At 33.0% G+C, this 24121-nt stretch overlaps 1 protein-coding gene across 1 annotated transcript in view; it reads right to left on the bottom strand.

The window, feature by feature from the left end:
- Positions 1–23460, bottom strand: part of LOC107465465 (receptor-like cytosolic serine/threonine-protein kinase RBK2) — a 33666-nt gene extending 10206 nt beyond the window's left edge. The window contains exons 1-6 of the mRNA XM_021132091.2: positions 23397–23460; positions 23296–23303; positions 22635–22656; positions 18321–18671; positions 15031–15285; positions 14786–14943 (exon numbers count right to left, since the gene is read on the bottom strand). Coding sequence (XP_020987750.2) covers positions 14786–14943; positions 15031–15285; positions 18321–18671; positions 22635–22656; positions 23296–23303; positions 23397–23460 — 858 coding nt within the window. The remainder of the gene's footprint in view (positions 1–14785; positions 14944–15030; positions 15286–18320; positions 18672–22634; positions 22657–23295; positions 23304–23396) is intronic.
- Between the last annotated feature and the right edge of the window lie 661 nt (positions 23461–24121).

Genomic DNA, 24121 nt, shown 5'->3' with positions numbered 1-24121 from the left:
ATTTTCTTTTATTTTAAAGTATTGCATTGATCTATTTTATGATTGAGTTATTCGTTTTTCATCTTTAAAGGATTAGTAGTGTCAAAAGGTATGTTATTTCCATTTTGAATTTGTTTATTGTTTCGATAGAACTAATATCCGAATTTTGCTTGAAAACTCTTTCACATTACTTTTTGAATTTGACTAGACATAGTGTTTCAATTAGTGTGCGACGATACATGATTTTCAATTACTCTAATTTTGAATACGTGATATATAATTCAGATTAGAACAACTTTTAAAAATTATATTTTCTCATAAGATTCAATCGGACAGGACTAGCTTGGACATGTGACATATAATCGCACCTAAGGACTGCTTTTGAATCTTATAAGGAACTGAATCAGATTTATACTTAACTTCTTTAATTAATTGATTGACCAATACATTGGCGGTTAGTTAATTGAGAAAAAACTGAGATACCAAGACATTGGAAATCAGTTAATTAAGGTTTGCAACAACCCAAATTTTTATGCAAACACAATATTTTTCAAAAAATGTTATTCTCAATAATTAGTTTTATTTTGATGAGTCACTTCCGAGTTTCGAAGTAAAATAAATGATAATATAATTTTGTTATTATGTTATTAATTTGTTTTACATGCTACAATTATAATAAAGCCTAGATAATAATAATATTATTATTATTATTATTATTATTATTATCAAGTCCAATATTACCGATATAAGTAATTATCGGTATTTCTTGATTATTAATTTATGAATGTTTTATCAAATATCTTTAATTCTTAAGTTACTAATATTATTTATATTAGTAACTCATATATATTTAACCCTGTATATATTTTTACTTGTGGTATAATACATTCAATTTTCATAATTATTCGTTTAAGATATTTATAAATTGAACTGCTAACTTAACAACTCCAGAACTTGACACCTAGCCACTAAATCACCATTAATCAATATCCTTTACCTTAGTTCCATTCACTTGGCCGAAGCCATTAAGGGAACAAAAGAAAGAAATGAAATGTGGCTTTTATATATATATATAACCAATGCCACTTAACCATAATCATCATTAATCACCTTCGTTTCTTTTCATTCACCACCAAACTGAACTTAAACAAAAAAAAAGAGAGAGAGAGGGGCACCGAGAGTGTTTTTGAAGAGAAAAGTGAAACTTCCATGACTTTTAGCTTTAATTTTTTGTGATCCGTAACTCCAAACAAAAATCTAACCCAATTAAAACGTTCATATCTTTCTCCTTTATACGTTGATGTCATATTTGTTCGGAAGAAGCTGGCTGTGGAGATTCTTCCAAGTTTTCATGGTTCAGTTGGTTGGTGTACTAGGAAGCATAGTTAATTTCTGACGTTTTCTTCTTCAATTGTTCAATCAATAAACTTTTCTGGAGTTTCTGTTATCTTGATTTCGTACAAAGATAGAATTTTGGTAATTCTCACCGGTTAATTTGTATTGGATAAGTGAATTAATGTTGTGATTGATTGTTGATTGAATTTGATTGAATTTATGTTGAATTCTTGTGATATATTGATATTTGTGATAAGTTTGAGGTTCGGTCGGTTTAAGTGCAGCCAAGAACCGGATTATTTTTGAAATTAAGAAAAATTTATATATATATATTTGAAAAAGTTATAAAAAGATATTTTTGGGTTTAAAGAACTGTATTTGTTACCATTACAATATTATTAATTTGAGAATAAAATTGTATTTTGATGAAAATTGAGGTTGGTTTTACAAATAAATAAGTTTAGAGGTATTTTGAGTAGAAAGTAAGAATAAATGACCATTTGTACCCATGAAAGATGAAAACGCTGCATATGTACCCACACTAAATCGAAATTAAACTTGTACCCATGTAAGATGTCCTCCGTACCCTACATGCACTCCAACCCTCCAAAAACAGGGTACTTTTGTTACACAGAGGGCATCTTGCATGGGTACAAGTTTAGTTTCGATCTAGTATGGGTATATATGTCAGTGTTTTTATCTTTTATGGATACAAATGGTCATTTATTCTAGAAAGTAATTGTTTGCGGATGAACAGATATTTTTATAAAAGATCATAGTTACTTTTATAAATATTAATAAACAAAGAGCTAATTAGTAGTTTTTTAAAAATATTGGGTTAAAAGTAAAATAATTAAAAGTTTAAGGTTTAAAACATAATTAATAAAAACTTAGAAGTACAGCTTAAAAGAGTGAAGTCTTCAAGGAAGTTATAAATATTATTTATTACATAAACTATTTTATTTGTATTAATTAAAATCATTATCATTGTTATTAATTTATCAAGGATATTATTTAGTAAAAATATTATTATTATCGATATTATTAATGGTAAGATAAAACAGAATAAAAAAGAATACCATTTTTAAAAGATTTAGAGTCACAAAGTTAACTTAAGAATCTTATGATTCTCTTTTCATAAAATACTTCATGGATGATGAGAGAACAGTGTGAAAATAGTTTGAACTATTAAGGATAAATAAGTAAAAGACCGAAGAAAGAGAGAAGATAAATTAGCACGTGTGCTTATGGGAAGGTCACGAAAGGGTGACGGTTATAGTGCCGAAGGATAAATGTTAACAAGTGTTGGGCTTTGTATGTGAATGATTGTGCAGAGACGCCCGCAAATATGGATTGGCTTCCAGGAGAAGGGGTCACATGCTTCAGCTGGAGAATCAATACTTGCAAGTACTTGTAGAGGTTATGTTTGACATACCTCAACTGGAGAATCAACGTTTGCAAGAAGTAGAAACTTGCAGAGGTTATGTCACTGGAATGCCTTATCCGACTTGCGAGTTGGATTGCGTCGGGTGTGGGTCAAAACCGACAAATGAGCTCATTACCTACAATAGGACTAGACATGCATCATCGTTGCTGCTGATGCGTACACATCATTAGTGTTTTTCCTTCTTAATTTCAATTGATTTACAAAGAATTTCTGTTAAATAATAAATAAATTTGAGGTTACAATGAATATTAGTTTGATTAGTTGACTTTCATTAGTTATAGGAAAATTTAAAAGGAAAACATAAAGAAACAGAATAAAATGGAGGATGGAGAGCAACAAACAGAGAACTCTCTATGACAAACAATAACATGCAGAATACTTTTTGTGAAGAACAGAAAGCTCACTGATAGGAGAAGGTGAAGGGCGTGCAATGTGAAGACAATCACGTACTACGTTGGAAATTTTTCACAAGTCATGTGTATGCATGCAGCGTGCGTATGCATGACCATCACTTTTCATGTAGTACACTGGAGATCTCACGTACAATGCAGCTATCACGCGTATGCGCGACGCATGCTTACGCGCAACAAGAGACTTTTGGGCAATCACATGTACGTATGAGGCATATGTATGTGCCAGTTAAATTTCACGTAGTATGTGAAATTCACCACGTACAATGTTAGGGCATAATTCATAAGCCAAAATTGAAAGAAATTGGCTCACATACAACGTAGCTTAATTCACGTTGTACGTTAGCCCAAGAAGAATGTATTTTAAGCTAAAAATATGCCTGACGTATAACGTGATACAAGCCACATACCACGTGGGCTTTTTTGCTTGTCCCAGGACTTCAATCAAGGCAAGTCTTCCTCCAATTTCTCAACCTTTTGGAAGATCAATCACAAGCCCATTGATGATGACATTAATTGAGGATTGCAAGGAGATAAAAATTGGAAGTTATGCTAGAGACACTCATTAATTAGATAGATTTTATTCTATTTTCATTTTGATTCTATTTTAATTTGAATTTGAATTTAAATTAGGGTTAGTATTTAAGGTAGAAGGAGACTCTTTTTTAGGGGCTCTCGGCTGCTTTGCCAGTTTTAATTTTCAAGGATTTTAAGGACGAAAATGAGTTTCTAATTATCCTCGATTTATACAACAAACCATGGATTAATATTTTAGGTTTTTACACCTTTGATTAATGCATTGATTTCTTTTCAAGAAAAGGTTTTCGTTCTTCATCTTAAAGGATTTGAATGTGTTGGGAAATAATTCTTCTCTTATTTGAATTATTTTAACTTCTTAGAAAAATTGATTAATTGAATAAGCTTGAAAATGGATTCTCATAATTCTTAAGTTTTGAAACTGGATTGATAAGTGACATAAAATCAACTAGGAAAGATTCTTATAAATTGTGTGGCTTTATAAATCAGAGAACGTTCTTCAACTCTTTTCTTAAATAATTGACTAAGGGATTAGTAGTTAATTAGGTTAAAGAGAAATCAAATTGCCAAGGAATTGGGGTTTGATTATTGATGATTTGACATGATTGTATCTTTGCATGATCAAGGTGGAAAGTGAAAAGTATTAATCCGGAAGAGTTAACATCTCCAAAATCTTGATCTTCTTAACTCATACCATTTTTCATAATCACTGTTGCTTTTGTTTTGCATTCGTTTACTTGTTATTTATTCAAAATCCTAAGGTAGTCTGACTAGATTAATTGATTGATTTTGCTTGCTTAATCCGTTAACCCTCGTGGGATCGACACTCACTCACTGTGAGTTATTACTTGATATGACCCAGTGCACTTGCCGGTATTTTGTGGTTTGTAAAATCCGCATCAGCTACGCATTTGCATTTTACTTGATAATGTGAAATTGTTTGTGATTGTCTTGTTGTGTTTATGCATTCCTTAAAGGTATTCTAAATTGTTGTAATTGGCTATTTCTCTGTGATTCTTGTATAACCCAGGTTGAAGGAACCATCCAAATTCTAGATGGAGAAATCAAGGACAGAGGAACTTCAACACTTCATATCAACAAGGAATGTCTTCAACACAATCACAAGCCCTCAAAAGCCCTCTATTGAGATCACCTTGAAAAACTTATCCAAATCAACCATCGAATTTATACAACAAACCAAGGAGTTTATAATGGAGACAAGAGTCAATTTTACGAACCAAGAAGCCTCCATAAGGAATTTGGAAGTGCAAGTGGGTCAAATAGCTAAGAAATTGGTAGAGAAACCCACAAACTCCTTCCCAAGTGACATAATTCCAAATCCAAGAAATAAGTGCAATGCTATCAATCTAAGAAGTGAAAAAATAATTGGCAAGGAATCCACAATGAGTAAGGAAGATGAAGAACCTTCAGAGGAGAAGAATGAGCAAAAAGAAGATGTTCATACCTTACCACCTCAAGTTTCGAAAGAAATTTTAAAAGAAAAGACATACACACCCAGAATTTCATTCCCACAAAGGTTACAAAAGGAGAACCAACAGCAACAATACTCCAAGTTTTTTGAAGTGTTCAAGAAGCTACAAATCAATATCCCATTTGTAGAAGTATTAGAACAAATTCTTCTTTATGCAAAATTCATGAAGGAGTTACTAACTAAGAAGGGACCCTCAAGGAAGATGAAACTGTAATCCTCACTAGGAATGCAGTGCCATTACTCAAAAAAAAAAATTGCTCCTAAAATTGAAGGACCTAGGGAGTTTCCAAATCCCATGCACCATTGGAGATATTACTATTGAAAAAGCACTATGTGACATAGGAGCAAGCATCCACTTAATGCCACTGTTTATGTTGAAGAAGATGCAAATAGAGGACGTGAAACTAACAAGGATATCCCTTTATGGAGTAGTGGAAAATGTTGGTTAAAGTAGGAGACTTTATATTCCTTGCATATTTTGTGGTTCTTGACATGGAGGAGGGTGATGATGCCTCCATTATTCTAGGAATGCCTTTCCTAACTATTGGACGTGCACTCATAGATGTTCAAAAAGGATAATTAACGTTAAAAGTCCATGATAAACAAATGAGCTTTAATGTCTTCAAAATCATGCAACATCCTAGTAAGATAGATAATTGCATGAAGATTGATTTGATTGATACATTAGTGGAAGAAATCATTAAAGAAGAATATCTCCTCAATAATCTCGAAGATTCTCAACCTTCGGTGCCAGAAGATAATGAAGAGCCTTTAAAAGAAAAGGTCACCTTGAGTCAATCTTGCAAAGAAGTTTTCTCCTTCTCTCAAAAAGATGGTGAATGATTCCATGATGCATGGAGAAGATTCAAGGAGATGTTAGAGAAAAATTCACAACATGACATACCCTAAGTGGATTCTAATCTTATTATTTTATGATGGAATCTCTCTAGACTACAAGGAAATGCTAGATGGATGGGATAGAGGCTCCTTAAAATAGAGAACAATAGAGGAGGCATGGACATTAATAGAAGAGCTAGTAGTATGCATCATGAAGAGAATTGACATGCGGCTGAAAGGTGTATGCATAAAGATGGATGGTAATGAAGTGTGCTATGAAGCTTTTCAGTCTCCAACCTAGAAGCTACAACATCAAGCTAGTGATGATAAAAGAGCGCTTGTTGGGAGGCAACCAAAATATGGTTAGTTATGCTCTACTTTCTTTCCTTTTTTGTATTTGCATCATTCTGCTCCTTCCTCTCCCTCTGCATGCATATTCATCTCATTGCTCATGTTTATCTTTCTGCATCCTCTTTTATTTAAGTTTTTTTTAAAAGAAGAAGTCATGCATGTATCACGTAACATAATATATGCTTAGCATTCTATGTTTCTCCATACTCTTCACCATTTTATAATATGTCTAAACCCTAAGTTTGGTGTTCACCAATCTATACATGGCCAAACTCTAAGTTTGGTATTGCATTTCAAACCAAGACTGAGGATGAAGAGAGCAACAAAGATAGATAATGAACCTGGTAGCAATTGTGTTTGGTGGTTAGTACTCCTTTCTTTTAAGTTTTCTTTTGTTTTTCTTTTCCTTTCTTTTACATCATGTCTATTTATCTTACTCTGCTATCCATGCCTATTACTAAACTTGTTCTCTGAGCACTATAATCACATGAAAAAGAGTTAGCCCAATGGAGAAAAGTTAAATCAATTAAATAAAGTCTGATTATATAAATTGGTAGTCCATGACTTTTGATTGTATTCCATGGAACGTAGCAATGTGTGAATGATCTTGAATGAAGGAGCAAAACAATTTTTCATAAATAGAGATTTAGAGAAGTACTATGAGATCTATGAATATTCCAAAAAGATCCTTGAATTGAAAAGAAAAAGAAAACAAAGAGAGAAAATATAAAGCAAGAAAGAAAAAAGTATGAAAAGATCAAAAGATATTCAAAGAGTAACAAAGCTCTAAGCATCAATGGCTAGAACCCAGTTATGTGCCTTTGGTGTTTATTGTCCAAGGAAAAGATTGGGTGATTAGATTCGAGGGGTGCTTCATCACTCGATAACTTGGCCAACTGGCTAGGTATTATCGATCGAAAGCCCACAATTAAGAGCTGCCTTGGAACAAAACATTTAGAAGCCTAAAGAGGATCTGGGCATCGATGTCTAGGAAATCAAATCTTTAGTTATATTCTTGTGGTGCAACCGTGTCAAGAAAAGACTTGGATAATTAGATCCGAGGAGTGATTTATCACCCGATAACTTGGGCCAACTGGCCTGAGATTATCGATTGAAAGCCTACCATAAAGAGCTGCCTTAAGACGAAGCACTTAGGGTTAACAATTGAAAAATCTCTCTAGATCAAAAAGAAGAAATTAAAAGATTCAAGGATTAATAAAAAATTAAGAAAAGAGATCTCATAATATCATCTGAACTTGAGTTTTTGAGAATTTTTCACTTCCAAGACTTCAAGATTCATTAAGAAAGAAAAGTCTGTTTATGATATGAACGTTCATATCCATTGTTAACATGGTGATTCAATTCTTCTTCATTAAATTCAATTCTTTTCTTTTTTTTCTTGAGGACAAGCAAATTTTTAAGTTTGGTGTTGTGATGCTTTCGCATCTTTAGTGATTTTTCTTTCTTTAATTTAATGTTTTCTTAGGTTAATCATAATTTCTTCTTCTAATCTTATCACTTTTAAGTATCATTTGATACTACGGTATTGTCTTAGTATTTTTCTAGGAAATACAAGATTAAGAGAGAAAAATCAAGTAGCAAAGAAAGAATAGTCAAAGGGGAAGGCATAGGGAAAGGCATACAATCAAAGTATGTAAGGATTAAAGCCATGCAAACCATGCAGCATAGTTAGCGTGTCACGCCACTAAGGGGCATGCAACGCCCTAGAGGAGAAGCAAAGCTAGCGTGCCACGCCATGCAGGGCATGCAATGCCGCTGGAGCAAGATGAAGCTGGCGCGCCATGCCATAGAAGGTGTGCAATGCCTCTGGAGGACAAAAGGCATGCCATGCCACACCTTGAAGATAATCAACCCCTAGAGCAATCAAGGCAAGGAGGCGTGTAACGCCTAGTAAAGGGCGTGCAATGCCCTGGGCTTTGTTGAAGAGGGCGCGCAACGCCCTAATGAGGCGTGCAAAGCTTGACCCAAAATTAAAGGTGGTGTTTAATGCCACTGCTTGGCGTTAAATGCCCAAGCCTAAAGATCAAGCCCAGGGGGACTCCACCAACTCCAATGAAATGCCAATGATGAATTCTACAAGACCCAACCTCAAAGATGTGATTTCCGATTGAAGATTGCAGAAAATTCTATATGATTTGATTTTGATTTTGTTCTATTTTTGAATTTGAATTATTAGGAATTATCATAATTATTCTGATTAAGATAAAATTTAGTTTTGAATTTGAATTAGAGGAACCCTAGGATTTAAATAAGTGAAGATTCTTCACAGAGGGAACATCCAGCTTCCTTTGCATAGTTTCTTTTCATTGTTGTTTTCCATTATCCATGGGTAACTAATCTTTTTGTCAAAGAGTTAGGAGCTCTATTATGTTTCTATGAATTATTAATCTAAGTTTTCTTTTATTTTATAATTAGTTTCATGATTGAGTTAATGTTCTTTATCCTTAAAGGATTAGTAGTATCGAAAGGTATGCTAATCTTATTTTAAATTTGTTTAGTTTTTCGACAGAACTAATATCTAAATTATGCTTGAAAATTCTTTCACATGTCTTTTTGAATTCGACTAGACATTGTGTTTCAATTAGTGTGCAATAATATATGATTTTCAATCACTCTAACTTTGAATACCTGGCATATAATTCAGATTAGAACATATTTTTGAAAATTGTATTTTCTCATAAGATTCAATTAGATAGGACTAGCTTGGATACGTGACATGTAAACCAATCTAAGGACTACTTTTGAATTTTATGAGGAACTAAATCGGATTTGTACTTAACCTTTTCAATTAATTGATTGACCAAGACATTGGCAGTTAGTTAATTGAGAAAAAACTGAGGAACCAAGACATTGAAAATCAGTTAATTAAGGTTCATCGTGAAAAGATCTCTGCATGCTTTAGAAAAGGTAAACACAATTTGATTTTCTAGGGCTTAAACATCTCCAAAGCCCTTGACATTCTCTATTATTATTATTCTCTTTCAATCAACATCACTACCTCAGCAGCACTCAACTTCTAGATTCCAAGCAATACACAACTTTGCCCTTATCAATACCAGGTTTTATTTGATCTAATTAGAAATTTAACTCGATACTTGTGTGCTTAATCCTTTAATCCTCGTGGGAATGATATCCACTCACTGTGGTATTACTTGAATGATCTAGTGTACTTGCCGGTCTCTATGAGCTTTAGTTTTTACTCATCACATATATGAGCTCAATGTTGTATAGGACTTAATGACCGGTGTCTGCCGGGAATCAGAAAGTGGAATAAGTCAAGTTGCGATCCTACTGAAATTCAATCATTGGCACATATGCTTATGCTATTAGGCAACCATGTTGCGGAATTTAGATTTATGTTTTTAATTGGTCAATCTTTCTCGGTGTTATAGTATGTGATTAGGTGATAAATTAGCTCCTATATATCTCTTGGATAGACTGAAATTGATGAGATAAAAGTTACAATATGCTACTTGATTGATGATAAATACATGATAAATTTTCTCATGTGAGAGATATTATTTGATAATGAATTAATATTGTTGCTAAATTTTCTATTGTGTCATTAACATTAACCATTGAGCTTAAAAATTAAGTGTTTTAGAAAAGTTGTGGGAGTTTTGAATTGCCACAAGCATTCAAAATGATAAGACTGATGCTGCTAAGATTATGACAGTTTGAAACAGTCACTAAGTATAGGAAAAGTTTTTTACATGAACTAGTAACTTAGTGATGTTTTTAAACCGTCACTAAAAATATTGTGACAGTTAAAAAATTCATGAAATATAAGAAAAATTGTCACAAGATTTAAGAACTCAGGGACGATTTCAAACTGTCGCGAAATACAGCGTTAAAAAAACACCTTGACAAGTGTTACAAATTAGTGACGATTTTTTAATTCAAGGACTGTCACAAACAATTTCGAGACACTTCTTACCAATGGTCGTCCAAAACTGTCGCTATGTCACTAGCAATGCACAAATTTGTGATGCTTTTTTAACCGTCGCAAAAAAAACTTAGCGATGGTAAAAACTGTATCATAATAACCTATTTTGTAGTTTGAAGTTGTATCATAATATTTGGATTTATTCAAATTCCATTGCAATTTGTCTTTATTCCGATGGATTTTAACCGACAAAATCATGTATGCAACTTTTTGGAAAAATAATTTTTGAATGAGATTCTGATTCCAAATTTTGCTTTCAGTAATTAAATCTTTAACTCTTGGAATGAAATCAAAAATAGCCTGTTGATGAGCAGATAATTTATACGCTTTTTGGCATTGTTTTTAGTATGTTTTTAGTATGTTTTAGTTAGTTTTTATTATATTTTTATTAGTTTTTATTTAAAATTCACTTTTCTGGACTTTACTATGAGTCTATGTGTTTTTCTATGATTTCAAGTATTTTCTGGCTGAAATTGAGGGACCTGAGTAAAAATCTGATCCAGAGGCTGAAAAAGGACTGCAAATGCTGATGGATTCTGACCTCCCTGCACTCAAAGTGGACTTTCTAGAGCTACAGAAGTCCAATTGGCGCGCTCTCAATTGCGTTGGAAAGTAGACATCCTGAGCTTTCCAGCAATGTATAATAGTCCATACTTTGCCTGAGATTTGATGGCTCAAATAGGCGTTCCAAGTCAGCTCAAGAATTCTGGTGTTAAACACCGGAACTGGCACAAAAGTGGGAGTTAAACGCCCAAACTGGCACAAAAGCTGGTGTTTAACTCCAAGAAGAGTCTCTACACATGAAAGCTTCAATGCTCAGCCCAAGCACACACCAAGTGGGCCCGGAAGTGGATTTTTACGTCATTTACTCATTTTTGTAAACCCTAAGCTACTAGTTCTCTATAAATAGGACCTTTTGCTATTGTATTTTCATCTTGGTTCTTCGGGTTCCCTCTCTGGGGCCGACACCTCCGTTCTACCTTAGATTGAGTGGATATCTCTTGGATTCCTTAATCAGAATCTTCGTGGTATAAGCTAGAATCTATTAGCGGCCATTCTTGAGAATCCGGAAGGTCTAAACCTTGTCTGTGGTATTCTGAGTAGGATTCAGGGATTGAATGACTGTGACGAGCTTTAAACTCGCGATTGTGGGGCGTTAGTGACAGACGCAAAAGAATCACTGGATTCTATTTCGACATGATCGAGAACCGACAGATGAATAGCCGTGCTGTGACAAAGCGCGTTGAACATTTTCACTGAGAGGACGGGACTGTAGCCATTGACAATGGTGATGCCCAACATACAGCTTGCCATGGAAAGGAGTAAGAAGGATTGGATGAAGACAGTAGGAAAGCAGAGAGACAAAAGGGACAAAGCATCCCCATACGCTTATCTAAGATTCTCACCAATGAATTACATAAGTATCTCTATCTTTATTTTATGTTTTATTTATCTTTTAATCATTAATCCTCCATAACCATTTGAATCCGCCTGACTGAGATTTACAAGATGACCATAGCTTGCTTCATACCAACAATCTCCATGGGATCGACCCGTACTCGCGTAAGGTTTATTACTTGGACGACCCAGTGCACTTGCTGGTTAGTTGTGCGAAGTTGTGATAAAGAGTTGAGATTGCAATTGAGCGTACCATGTTGATGGCGCCATTGATGATCACAATTTCGTGCACCACCTGTCTGTTTGGCATTTCAAAAATTGTTAAAGGATACGGAGGAGGCAGCCAAGGATCCTCAAAGGTTCAAATATTCTCTTTAGTACCCATAGCCCAGCTAAGACCTTTTTCAACAATCTTTCATCCTTCCAGTATGCTCTTCCATCCCAAGAAGATAATACTCTAGTTTCTGCAGTTATAACATTACCATTTCTAAAGTACTTATCTCTTAGGATTTTTGATAATAAAAAAGTAGGATGTGTTATAAGTTGCCAAAATGGTTTGCCTAATAGTGCCAGATTCTGAATTTTAAGATTTTTAAATCCAAGGTCTCCTTCTCTTCGTGGATGAGTCATAGTGTCCCAATTAATCTAAGTCATCTGCCTTTCAGAACCATTTCACCCCTACCAGAATTGAGAATGTAGATAGTGGATTTTCAAAATTAAATCATTAATTAACTTGAAGCAAGATAATGTTTAAATAGGAACAACTTCACTCATTCCCTTAAGCAATTGTCTACCACCCGAAGATAGAAGATTGCACTTCCATCCTTGGATTCTTTTCCAAACCTCCTCTTTGATTATACGTAAAGAAGTCTTTTTTAATCTAGAGACTATAGAAGGCAAACTAAGATATCTGTCCTGGGCCTTAATATGATTAATATTCACAGAGTTAGCCAGTTGTGTACGAGTAGTAGAGGGAGTGTTATGGCTAAAAATTACAGCAAACTTATTTAGATTCACCTTCTGACCACTGATGCTTTTGTAAGAACTCAACAAATTCAGAATGTTTAAACATGTCTCAGGATTAGCCTTGCAGAAAAGCATTGAATCATCATTAAATAGGAGGTAGTTAACCTTGGGACATCGCCTATGTACCTGAATAGCTTGAATTAGTTTGTTTTATTTTGCTTTGTGTTACAAGAAGGAGAGACCTTCCACACAGAAAATAAAAAGGTAGAGAGATAGAGGATCTTCTTATCGGATACCTCTATTTATGCTTTACAAGCACCTTTTCAAAAAGTTTTATTAAACCAAGTTTTAGTCTATTGATGAGTAAAGAGAGAAAAAAATGAAATTATATATCTAATACCCAAACTAGCTTAAAAGTGTACACACCTGACCCAATATTGGGCCATACGCACCAAAATCAAGATCGTATCGCCTTCCAAAATACGAAAGAATAAGTGGAGTTTCTCTCATCAATCTATTTGCAGAAGACTATAAATATGAGGGGTAGGAGCTCCCTAAGTCTTTTTTTAACACTAATTCTTATATCACATGAACAATTTTGACTGACTTAATTGTTAGAATACTTATATGTTCTCCCCATCCAGCTCAGAGATGATTCTTGGTCAGTGGTTTCCCATTCCATTATCCATTAATGTAAATAGTTCTTGGGGTTAATAGTCAAAATCGTTCCCAAAAGATATCTCGATCTCTATTTTCGTCTCTGAAAGAATAAATTAATCAAATTCGTCCCTGAATGATTTTTTTTAAATCACATTCGTCCCTCCGTTAGTTTCTTGACGCTGTGGTTAACCTGGAATGTGAAGTGACAACTCAGCATAGTAAATGACGTTGTTTTGCACTCTTCATCTCCTGAACAAGCATCGTCATTCGTTCTTCTCGCACTTCCAGCTATTAGAGAAGCCTCACTACTATTGCACAACGATCTCATCACATCTACTGTCGCTGATCAATCCACCCCTGCACGCAATTCTCGTTGCTCCACACTCTCTCAGTCGCCTTCTCCTTTTTTTACTCACACATCGAGGAAGAAGGCTGAGTCAGGAGCTAGGTTTCGTGACCCAATCTCCAGAGCTCGTTGGTGCTCTGGTCGAGGGAGCATCACTCTCCTCCCCTGCTTTTCTACTCTACCGTTACATCAGTTCAGGTAGGCCTTTTTCTTTGTGATTTTTTCTATTTCTGTTGTGCTCTAACTACAACTAAGATCATATATAATAATTAATCTTAATAAAAAAAATCAAACTGGGAGTTTCAGGGGAGAATGACATCCATGGCTACAGAGTTAGCGGTTTTGGAGTTTCAGTACTGAGTAACAGAATTAGCAAGAGAGAAGATGACTAATAAGTGCGGGTTTTTGTGTTAGAAATGTAATTTTCGGTGACGAATAGCCGACCTTGCCACAGTGGGATCGGACTTCCGATGACAGAGAAGGGCAAAGACAAGTACCCTCAGCAACGATTTGCAGTGAAGGAGAACGTGTGTATTCACTCTCAATGGTAGCTACAAGCACCACTTATGGAAGGTATTAAGTTGTTAGTGGGTGACTAGAGTTTGATCTTGGATCAGCAGCAATGGAAGAATGGCAAGCTGCATGAGCTAATTACGAAGGATTATGGGTGTAATTAGGTTCCGGTTCGAGGGTGTTAAATGACCCGTTTGCAGTGTTTTGGGCCCTTGTTGGCCCAGCACAGTCCAAAGAAAAATAGAAATATAACTTTACTGCCACATCAGCTTCTATTAACGCTATTAGTAAGAGAAGTGACGGAAGGACTAACGTGAATAATTTTTAAATCTTTCAAGGACGATTTAGGTTAATTTAATCTTTTGGGGACTAATTTGAGAATCACGTGATCTCTCAAGGACTAATTTGACCATTTACTCATAGTTGTTGATGAGAATATATAATGATAATTGTATGCTCAAAATATTAAAAACATATATATTGCACGGTGCAATATAACCAAAGTTTATTCAAGAAATCCATGCATACACACAAGAGAGGAGTGTACCTGTGGGTCAAAATTCTCGGTGAGCAAAATATTCTCTGCTTTAATATCTCTATGAATAATCCGTCTGTGACAATTCTCATGTAGATAGAGTAAACCATCAGCTATTCCCAAAGCAATCTTGTATCTTTTACTCCAATCTAGTTTGTGTTTATTTGGACCTACAACACACAACACTTTAATTTATTTGATAAATGTCATACTATATATATATAAGGATTAATATAAAGATTAGGAGAGATATAAACCATGAATAAGAGATCCCAAACTTCCGAGAGGAGAAAGTGAAAAGACAAGAAGATGCATGTCTCGTTCGACACAGCATCCAATAATCTTGGCAGTATTAGGATGATCAACATGGGCAATCACGCCAAGTTCTGATAGAAAATCTGCTGTCTTTTCTTCTAAGCTTCCATTCGTCAATTTCTTCACTGCTATTAGTTTCCCTTCTTCAAGACAACCCTGATAAACCTCAGCAAAACCACCTCTTCCTATTAAATTTTCTACATGTATTCAAACCAAACAATAATGAAAACTTACCTACAGCCATCCCATCTGTGCATGATTTTATGGTTATATTGCAATTCTTTTGGGATATCAGTCAAGATAAGAATATTGCAATTCTTTTGGTAAATTAAATTTATAATGTCTTTGAGAAATTAATATAATTTTATTATATGTATATACAATTAGAAAATTCTGTTCAGAAATTTCTTTTCAAGGTAATACTATTTTGTAAATATTCATAATTATGATATGAAATAAGAATAGGAAAAATATTATATAATAAAATTTTATTTAACTACATCAATACAAATAATAATTTTTAAATAAAGAAAAATTTCATTTTAACATAGAAAGTATAACCTCAAGTTCAAGTTCAAAATTCAACTTGGCCCAACACAAAAAAAAATATTTATTAATACTAATTAAATCCATTTATTAAATTTAAAAGAGAAAAAACAGTAAAAAGATTGATATTTTTTTGCATGAATCTTGTTCTTTCGCTGTAACAATTCAAATAATGGGTCCAACAATAATGATTTGTTCATCAATGTGGGTCTCATTGTTATAGGCAACTCCAATCTCATTTTAACTCTAAATTTATACAAGTAGATGTTTTTTGCCATCTATGCAGTAGCATTGGCTTAATATTTTATTTAGAGAATGCAGGAGTTAATACTCAAAATGGCCTCTGAAATTTGACCACCGATGCAATTTACTTCTTAAATTTTTAATTGACTCAAATTGTATCCTGAAATTTTGACCCGTGCTTCAATTTGACCCTTCCGACGTTTTTCGTCAGCAAGAAGCTGACTTGACAATTTTAAATGACACATGACATGTAACGGTTAGATGATATAACCAAAATTTTCAAAGTATCAATGTAACCCCTCACAATTTGAACATAAAACCTAACAGTTAGATAAAAAATTATAAAATAAAATAGTAAATTACATAAATATTCTCATCTTCTTCCTCTCACATCTTCTTCCTCTTCTTACATCTTCTTCCAACAACTACCATCCAACAATCACTATTGTTATCATCACACTAACCACAGCACCACCAAAATATATTATAACCGATTATTATATCTTAATGGTCTTTATAGAAAAAATATGAAATAATTTTGCAAAATGTCATTAATATCCTTTGTTTTTAGAGTACTCCGATCGACCTTTCGGATTTAGAGTTCTGATACCATATCATGAAACTACTCATCCTAAAAGTTTAAGCTGATAGAAAAAGGTAACACTAATGGTTATATCTCTGATACTGAATCGAACATCTTTAAACCCCATTGTACACATTGTACAAATATTCCATTGACTCCCTATACTTTCTCTTTTCTTTATCATCTTTTCTTAAAAAAAAAATCTCGTGTTCTTCCACCAATTTTTTCAACTGTGGCCATTGGTATTCATGAAGGTTGAGGCGCTATGAATCTTTTCGACAGCGAATTGTTCTCCATATGACCCTTCCTTCATGGCACTTTATCACCTATATATGTAACTAAGCATTGCAATTTGAGATTGCAAATTTTGAGTCTTTCTTTTCTAAGATTTCAATTTTTAAATTTGTCAAACAGGCATCGACCAAAAATTTTACTTCCATATTTATTACGACTCTCAAGATTTATTATCCTAGGTGTTAATAGAGACTTGGTGGTTTGAGATTAAAAAGTTAAACATGTGAAAAAAAATGAGGCAAATGAAAGAAAGAAAATAGAAAAAATAACAGTTGTAGTAGAAAAAATAAAATATAAGAACTAACATTCTTGACCTTTTGTTATGTTTTCTGTGAGATTATATTATTTGCAATAAGAGTCGGGGAATGAACAAATGAAATTATGAGATTATATTATTTGCAATAAAAGTCAGGGAAGGAACAAATGAAATTGAATCAGGCGTAGTGATGTACAGAAACGGGGTGAGAAAGAGAAGAAGAAGAAAAAAATGATAAAATTAAAATTTTAAAATAAAACTATTATTTAAAATATTTAAATATAAATATAATTATTATATAATTAATAAAATGTTTGAATCTTAACCATTATTTCAAATTTTTAATGGTTATGATTCAAAAGGAATCTTGGACCACCAAGAACTAAAATATACTTTACCCATCTAAAAAATTCTTAATATATTAAATACAAAAATTATTTGTCACTAATAAAAATAAAAATTTATCTATTTTGTGTCTTATGAAAACATGTTAAGTTTATAAATTAATAAAATTTTTATTAAATAAAAATATTTAAAATTTTTTAATAATAACAAACTTATCATGTGTACTTAGTACACACATTAATTACTACGATTTGGGAGAATTGAGGCTACGCTAGGTTTTATGTTCAAATTGTGAGGGTTAAATTGATACTTTGAAAATTTTGGCCAGGTCATCTAATTGTTACAGTGGCACGTGTCATTTAAAATTGTCAAGTCAGCTTTTTGGTGACGAAAAACGTCAGAAAGGCCAAATTGAAGTATGGGTCAAAATTTTAAAGTACAATTTGAGTCAATTGAAAATTTAAAGGGTAAATTACATTGATGGTTAAATTTCAGGGACTATTTTGAGTATTAACTCATGCAGCAGTATTGTTTTTTCAGCTCTAGAACCGATCTTCTCCCTGCCTCAATGGCCAGCAGGCCCGGTGTCGTTATTTTCAAAAGATTAAAAAAACAAAAAAAGAATATGCCAACAAATTAAAGTTGTGTATTGTTATCGAAAATGACGGGCGTATTTTTATTCAAAAAAATAAAATTTTTATTTATCAATTTAAATCGAAAAAATTGGTAAAATTTTGTTGATGTTACGTGCAAAAAGAGAAAATTAATTTTTTTTTATATTTTTGATGGCATTACAGTCCCAAAAACTAAACAAATCTGGTTTTTGTAATTTCTGATTGTGAAAATAAAACTAAAGGTACAAAATAATAAATTTTTGTATCCCGATTTAAATAGATAAATAAAGAATTTTTTAATTAAAAAAAATGAGTGGCTATATAAATGGAAGGGTAAGGATCTGAACTAACCGCTGCTAAAATTGTTGGTTGCATATTGTAATTCTGAAAGGCTAAAAGTGATCAAAGAAGACCTGAAGTTGTAGAAACCAGTATGTAGAGTAGTAGTAGTATCTTCTTTAGTGCTTTTGCTCTTCCATCGTAACTTGGAGAAACTAAGAGTGTGTAATGAAGGTAGGTGATTCTTAGTTGGTCTAATTTTCCACAATTTGAAAATTTTGCCCCATCGAGAGCGTGCTCTGCTTGAACTACTTGAACCACTTGCATTTGATTCAGATGCTTGTTGCTCTGACTCAGCTTCTAAGACACCCCTTGGAGATGTCTCATCTTCTTTCTCTTTCTCCATCTCCAATTCCCTCAAATCTAACATAATAAATCATCAGAAAACCAACTTATTATTACGTTATCACCATGAAGTAACAAGTCTATCTAATTCCAATATGAACTAGCAAGAAAATGCATAACTAAGGTATTTTAGTAATTAAATTTAACTAAGGTGGTATAGTAATTTATTGACACAATAAAAATTAATTGACGAAAAAGGAGGAAATATACAAACAAAAGAAAAACTTAGTTAAACTTGTTTGCAAAATTAACTTGTTCCTTTAATATTATTCTTTGCAACTTTTCTTTTAACATTTTAAAATATACAATTTGAATTTGTGAAATTATTAACTCTTATAATTTATTTATTTTTTTGGATTGCTCTTACATTTGATATGTTTTAATACTCTAGCTTTTTTTTAAAGTAATTTTTAAAATGAAAATAATAGGGATTAAATTGACCAAGATAACATTGATCCTAGCCTCCTAGGTTTAAGACTAAAAGCACCATACAATAGCATCCCCTTTCGTTTATCGGCATGGCTTTTCTTACAAGGATCCCTGCGTAACACACCACAACATCAACTATTAAAAAGAGAACAATGTCCTTATCCTTGCATATATTACAATTTTGGGGATTAGATTGTGGTTAGTAATAAATTAATTTTGTTGGAGTGCCATATTGTGCTCATAAAATAAACCCTAACATGAAATTTAAAGAAATTAGTGGAGTGAAAATTTAAAATAACTCTTGAAATTTACATCACATTCTAATAAAATTTCAATTAATCTAAATTTTTAAATTTTGATTTGTCATTTACATTAGTCCTTAAATTATTTCGTCAATTAATTTGTTGTAAATGTTATATTGACATAGCCTGACAAAGACCACATAGGAAGTCCCAATGAATATCTAAACCTATGGAAGAGAAGGAGAAAAAGAGTAAGTGAGTTTTGGCTTGGAATGATCATGTATTTTTAGGATGAGATTTATTTTAATCAAGAGAATAATTTTGATATATTGATAGTATAAACTATTTTATATTGTCAATTATATCCATTTTTTTAAATAATTATTTGCATGTTAATTATTGAAAACAATTATTTTAAGATGTGTCGTTTTGATTAGTCCATTGTGCCAACTAAACATGCTATTAACAAAGATGGATCCAGAAACTAACATTGGGTTAGTTGAAATTCTAAGGAATATTTTGAAATGTGACACAAGTTTTAAGGGCCATTTTGGGTTACTTGAAATGAGTGTATATTATCAATATTAAAACTCACTATAAAAAATATAGTAATTTCGAAAAAATTTTAGTAACAATTTTTTTATGCCAATAGATATTATTTTGCAGCAAATTTTTAAAAATTACTACAATTGAAAGACCCAAAAATGAAAATTGAAAAAATCAGAGTTGCTGCAATAGTTTTTTTATTTTTATTTATGATAGCAAATTATTTTGATGCAAAATCTAGATCTTTGGTAGCAAATAAAAAAAATAACCACAATGACTTTCGATAACAAGTTCTACATGCAACGAAAAAAAATATTCTATTGCAGAAAAAGTGATATTTTACAGCAATTTTTTTCCTCAGCAAATTTGTAGTGACCTAAAACTAAATTGATCTAAAGTTCATTGACATAGATGCTTTAAGGATAAGCAAACAATTTACACTTAACAAGTATAATAAACAAAGCAGGATGATCCAATTTGAGCTAGTCAATCATGCAGTAGCAAGATATTATAAATAGAAACATAGTGGAGTGAACACATATTGTAGCCCTAAGTTCGTGTTAAGATTTAGTTAGGACAATACAACACAAAAATCCACAATGGCATACTTATATCTATTCAGGAAATTAGGAAGGGAATTTAATTGTTTAGGCATAATACCTTTGCCAACCTATAATTAATATGAACCATTTCAAGAAAGTTTAGCTAGTATGAGTGTATGACCATTAATAAGTTAGTGTTTCCAGGTTATCAATTAATTAATAACATATTATAATTTTATATATTTCAAATCTGTCAAAAACTCTAAATATTAGATGTTCAAATTATATCCTTGCAAAAATCTATCAATAAGAAGATCAGATGCATGCACGCAAGAACTCGATACCCCAAATAAATTAAGGAAAGAAAATATAAAAGTGTCCATACCATAAACAACAATCCAGTTGGTCATTTTCTTCCTTGTTTTCCATGAGTGCTCACAAAATGATCAGAATATATGGATGGGTTTGATGCCTCCGAGAAAACAAAGATCCGTTCTTCTATGGTTTTGAATTTCAAATTGAAGTTTTGCAATTCCAAGCTCTCATTCATTATTTTGCACCCATTTCTCTCTTCTTTCTCTCTCCCTTGCATTGTTGCATGAGAGATGAGTCCATAAGGCTGAGGACAAGTGGTGAAATAAAACATGTGCAACGACTTATTCTCCAATCCATGCAATAGCAAGTTACAAATGTGTTAGATTGACAAAAAAACTTACAACTTATCACGAATATATATTTAAGTGTCGAAATTGACCCTTGGTGTGTGTACGTGTTTTTTACAAAAGAAAATTAGTAAGCTAAGAATAGAGACATATGACTAATAAATATGCAGAAGATTTAGCTATTAATTTAATCACTTGAACCTTTTATTTATTTTACTTAATTTATATGTTTCTTATTTTGTTACTCTTTATCAAAGATAATTTATATATATATGTGTGTGAATTAAAAAAAGAAATGGTTATTATAAAATTGAGAGATAGTGCATATTTTTATATTTATTATTCGAGTCAATTAGCATATTTGTATATTTATGGTATATATAATTTTCTTGTTAATTATTATAGGATATTGTATATGTGTATGTAGACTAGTAATTCAATCGAGGTATAGTCCTAACTGCTTGAGTGCACTATTTGTTCGTCGTTGTTGATCTTTTTATTTATAGGTAAAAAATCTAATCTGTCAGAGTAAAAAACATTCTGACATTCAAGTAAATGAAATTTTTAGAAATAAAAAGTTTTTTCTTTTTTTGTTCTTTTGATACCACTCTTTTTATTGTGTTTTATTTACTTGATGTCTTCGTCTTTTATAGACGACAGGACTTACTGCTTTGTAACGGCTTTAGAGTTGGTGGTTCCTGTTATTCAGGTAGTTAGAAATATTACGAATTTCAAATATTAGGTTTGTTATTATCGTGCTTACCGATTGCTTGAATTTTAGCCTTTGGAACATTGTCGATGTGTTGGCTCTTTCTGATATATACTTGTTTGTCAATTTTACTACCGAGGTTATAAGTATAGTTCATAGCCCCCAAGTTTAGCCTGTAAAATATAAACAGGTTGAGCTTTTTTGCATCCTCTGCTTGGAGTATATGTCAAAAAGAGTATAGCTATAAGCCCCCAAAGTCAACATGTTTGTGTTTTTTGTTTGTCATTGTTGGGCCGTTAGTATGGGTCGTGGACAGGGGTGGGCAGCTTTTTGGTGGTTTTTTGGGAGAAGAAACGTTCAAGTAGTGGGAAGAGAGAGAGTGTATGTGGTTTCATTGTCTTAGTAACTTCTAAGTAAGATAAATATCTCAAACTGTTTGTCTTCCTAGAGTTGTATCATTTCTGAAGGAAGAGAAAATCTTAAGTAAGAAAGGTTAGTGTTTGTTTGTTGGATTTGATATTGTCTATCTATTGTGGGTTTGTCGGGTTATAGGGAAGAAGAAAATGGTTGTTATTGATGAGGGAAACCCTTATGGTTGGGTTGATGATGACATAAAAAGTCAAGTTTCAATTTTTAGCATAGTGAGTTTAGTGGCGTAATTGAATGAAGTGAAGTGGATAAAAAATGGTGAACAATTGGAGGTGAAGTTTTTGCCTTATGGGAAAAGTGATAGAGTGTGTGAGAGGAGGTTCGATTAGTCTTACTTTTATTTATATACTTGCATGTTAACAGAGTTGGACATGAGACTTCTATTTTTGGATTTTGAATGTGGAATTCTGTCTCAATTGAACTGTGTGCCGACGCAGTTGCATCCTAACTCTTGGGCCTTTGTGCGAGATTTTGAGGATTTGATGGAATATCTGGAGTGTTACCCGTCTTTAGGATTATTTTTTCTTTGTTTCAAGCGAAGGGCGTGTGGAAAGGGGCTTAGATAAACTTAAATAGTTACCCAGGTCGTAGCATCTTTAGCCTGTATAAGTCCTCATTCAAGGAATTTAAAGAGATATTTGTGAAAGTTCATATTAGTGAGGAGTTATATCCTTTCTTCTTGAACTCATTGATGAATGAAAGATTCCCCGTGTTCTGGTCTCCGAAACCAAAACAGATTTTGGATTGTGAAAATAGGGTGAAAAGTGAGGAGTATATTTTAGATTTTTTGGTGACTATAATGTCATCATCGGAGTTATTATTGATTTTTAGTTTGTTAAAGCTCGAAGGAGATAGAGAAGCAATGGAGGAATATTTAAGTAAAATAGCTTTGCATGTTGGATCTTGCAATTTTGGAGTGGTTGCAATGAGATTAATTTGTTGTATTTGTGGTTTGTGTTTCAGGTGATAAATCTCCAACCCTAACCACTGCGTCTGAAGGCCTTTGTTAATAAGGCAAAGAAAAAAGAGAAAGAAGGATCCTCTATTAATGTGGCGAAAGACAGTGAGGTGGACGATGCTTACTTTATGTCCTACCAGGAGTGAAATTTGAAGAGGAAAAGGACGAATACGTTGTCAAGAATTGTTGATTTGACTAAACAAAAGGAGAATAGTGGGATGTTTACGGCTGAGGAGATCAATATTGCTCATGAGAGTCAGCTGGTTCTTCATGGTATAAGAGGGCCCCATGAATTCTTTGTGGACCAAAAGTTATCCTTTTATGGCTGTTGCTGATGAGTTTGCGCAGGTTGATGCTGATGTGAAAATTATGCATGAAGCTGGTGAGATCGGTGTGACTCGATACTTACAGGTGAGTTGTTTTTTATTGCCTTGTTTTGATTTTGTATTTTATTTCTATATGCTAACCTGATCTGATATGGTTGATACTAAGGTCATTGGTGGTCAGTTGATGCCGATTGGACAAACATCTGAATTGGACGCTGTTCTGAAGGGTGATAATATTGCTGCTATAAAAAGTTAAAGGAGTCTGTGAAGGAAAAAGATGAAAAAATGAGCAAATTGAAGACAGAAGTGAAGGGGTTTGAAAGAGAACTTAAACAATTCGGAGAGCGAGGCAAAAAGGGTCAGAAATGAATTGGAGTTGAATGTGTCTGCAGAAGAGAAGCTAAAGGCGAGGATTGCTGAGTTGGAAGATGAAGTATTGAGTGCTTTTATGCAGGGTTTTGACTGAGCTATGTCCCAGATTGGGGTGATTGTGCCTAATGTGGATGTTTCGAGGTTTGATGTTACAATGATTGTATCTAATGGCAAGCTGTTGGATGACGATGTGCTGACGGAAAACCAAGATGAAAATGTTTCTGTTGGCCAAGAAGTATAATTTTGAGATATC

The sequence above is a fragment of the Arachis duranensis genome, chromosome 9 (genome assembly GCF_000817695.3).
Source record: "Arachis duranensis cultivar V14167 chromosome 9, aradu.V14167.gnm2.J7QH, whole genome shotgun sequence".
NCBI classification, from domain to species: domain Eukaryota; kingdom Viridiplantae; phylum Streptophyta; class Magnoliopsida; order Fabales; family Fabaceae; genus Arachis; species Arachis duranensis.
The sequence above is the reverse complement of the archived record's forward strand: the minus strand, read 5'-3'. Positions and strand labels throughout refer to the sequence as shown.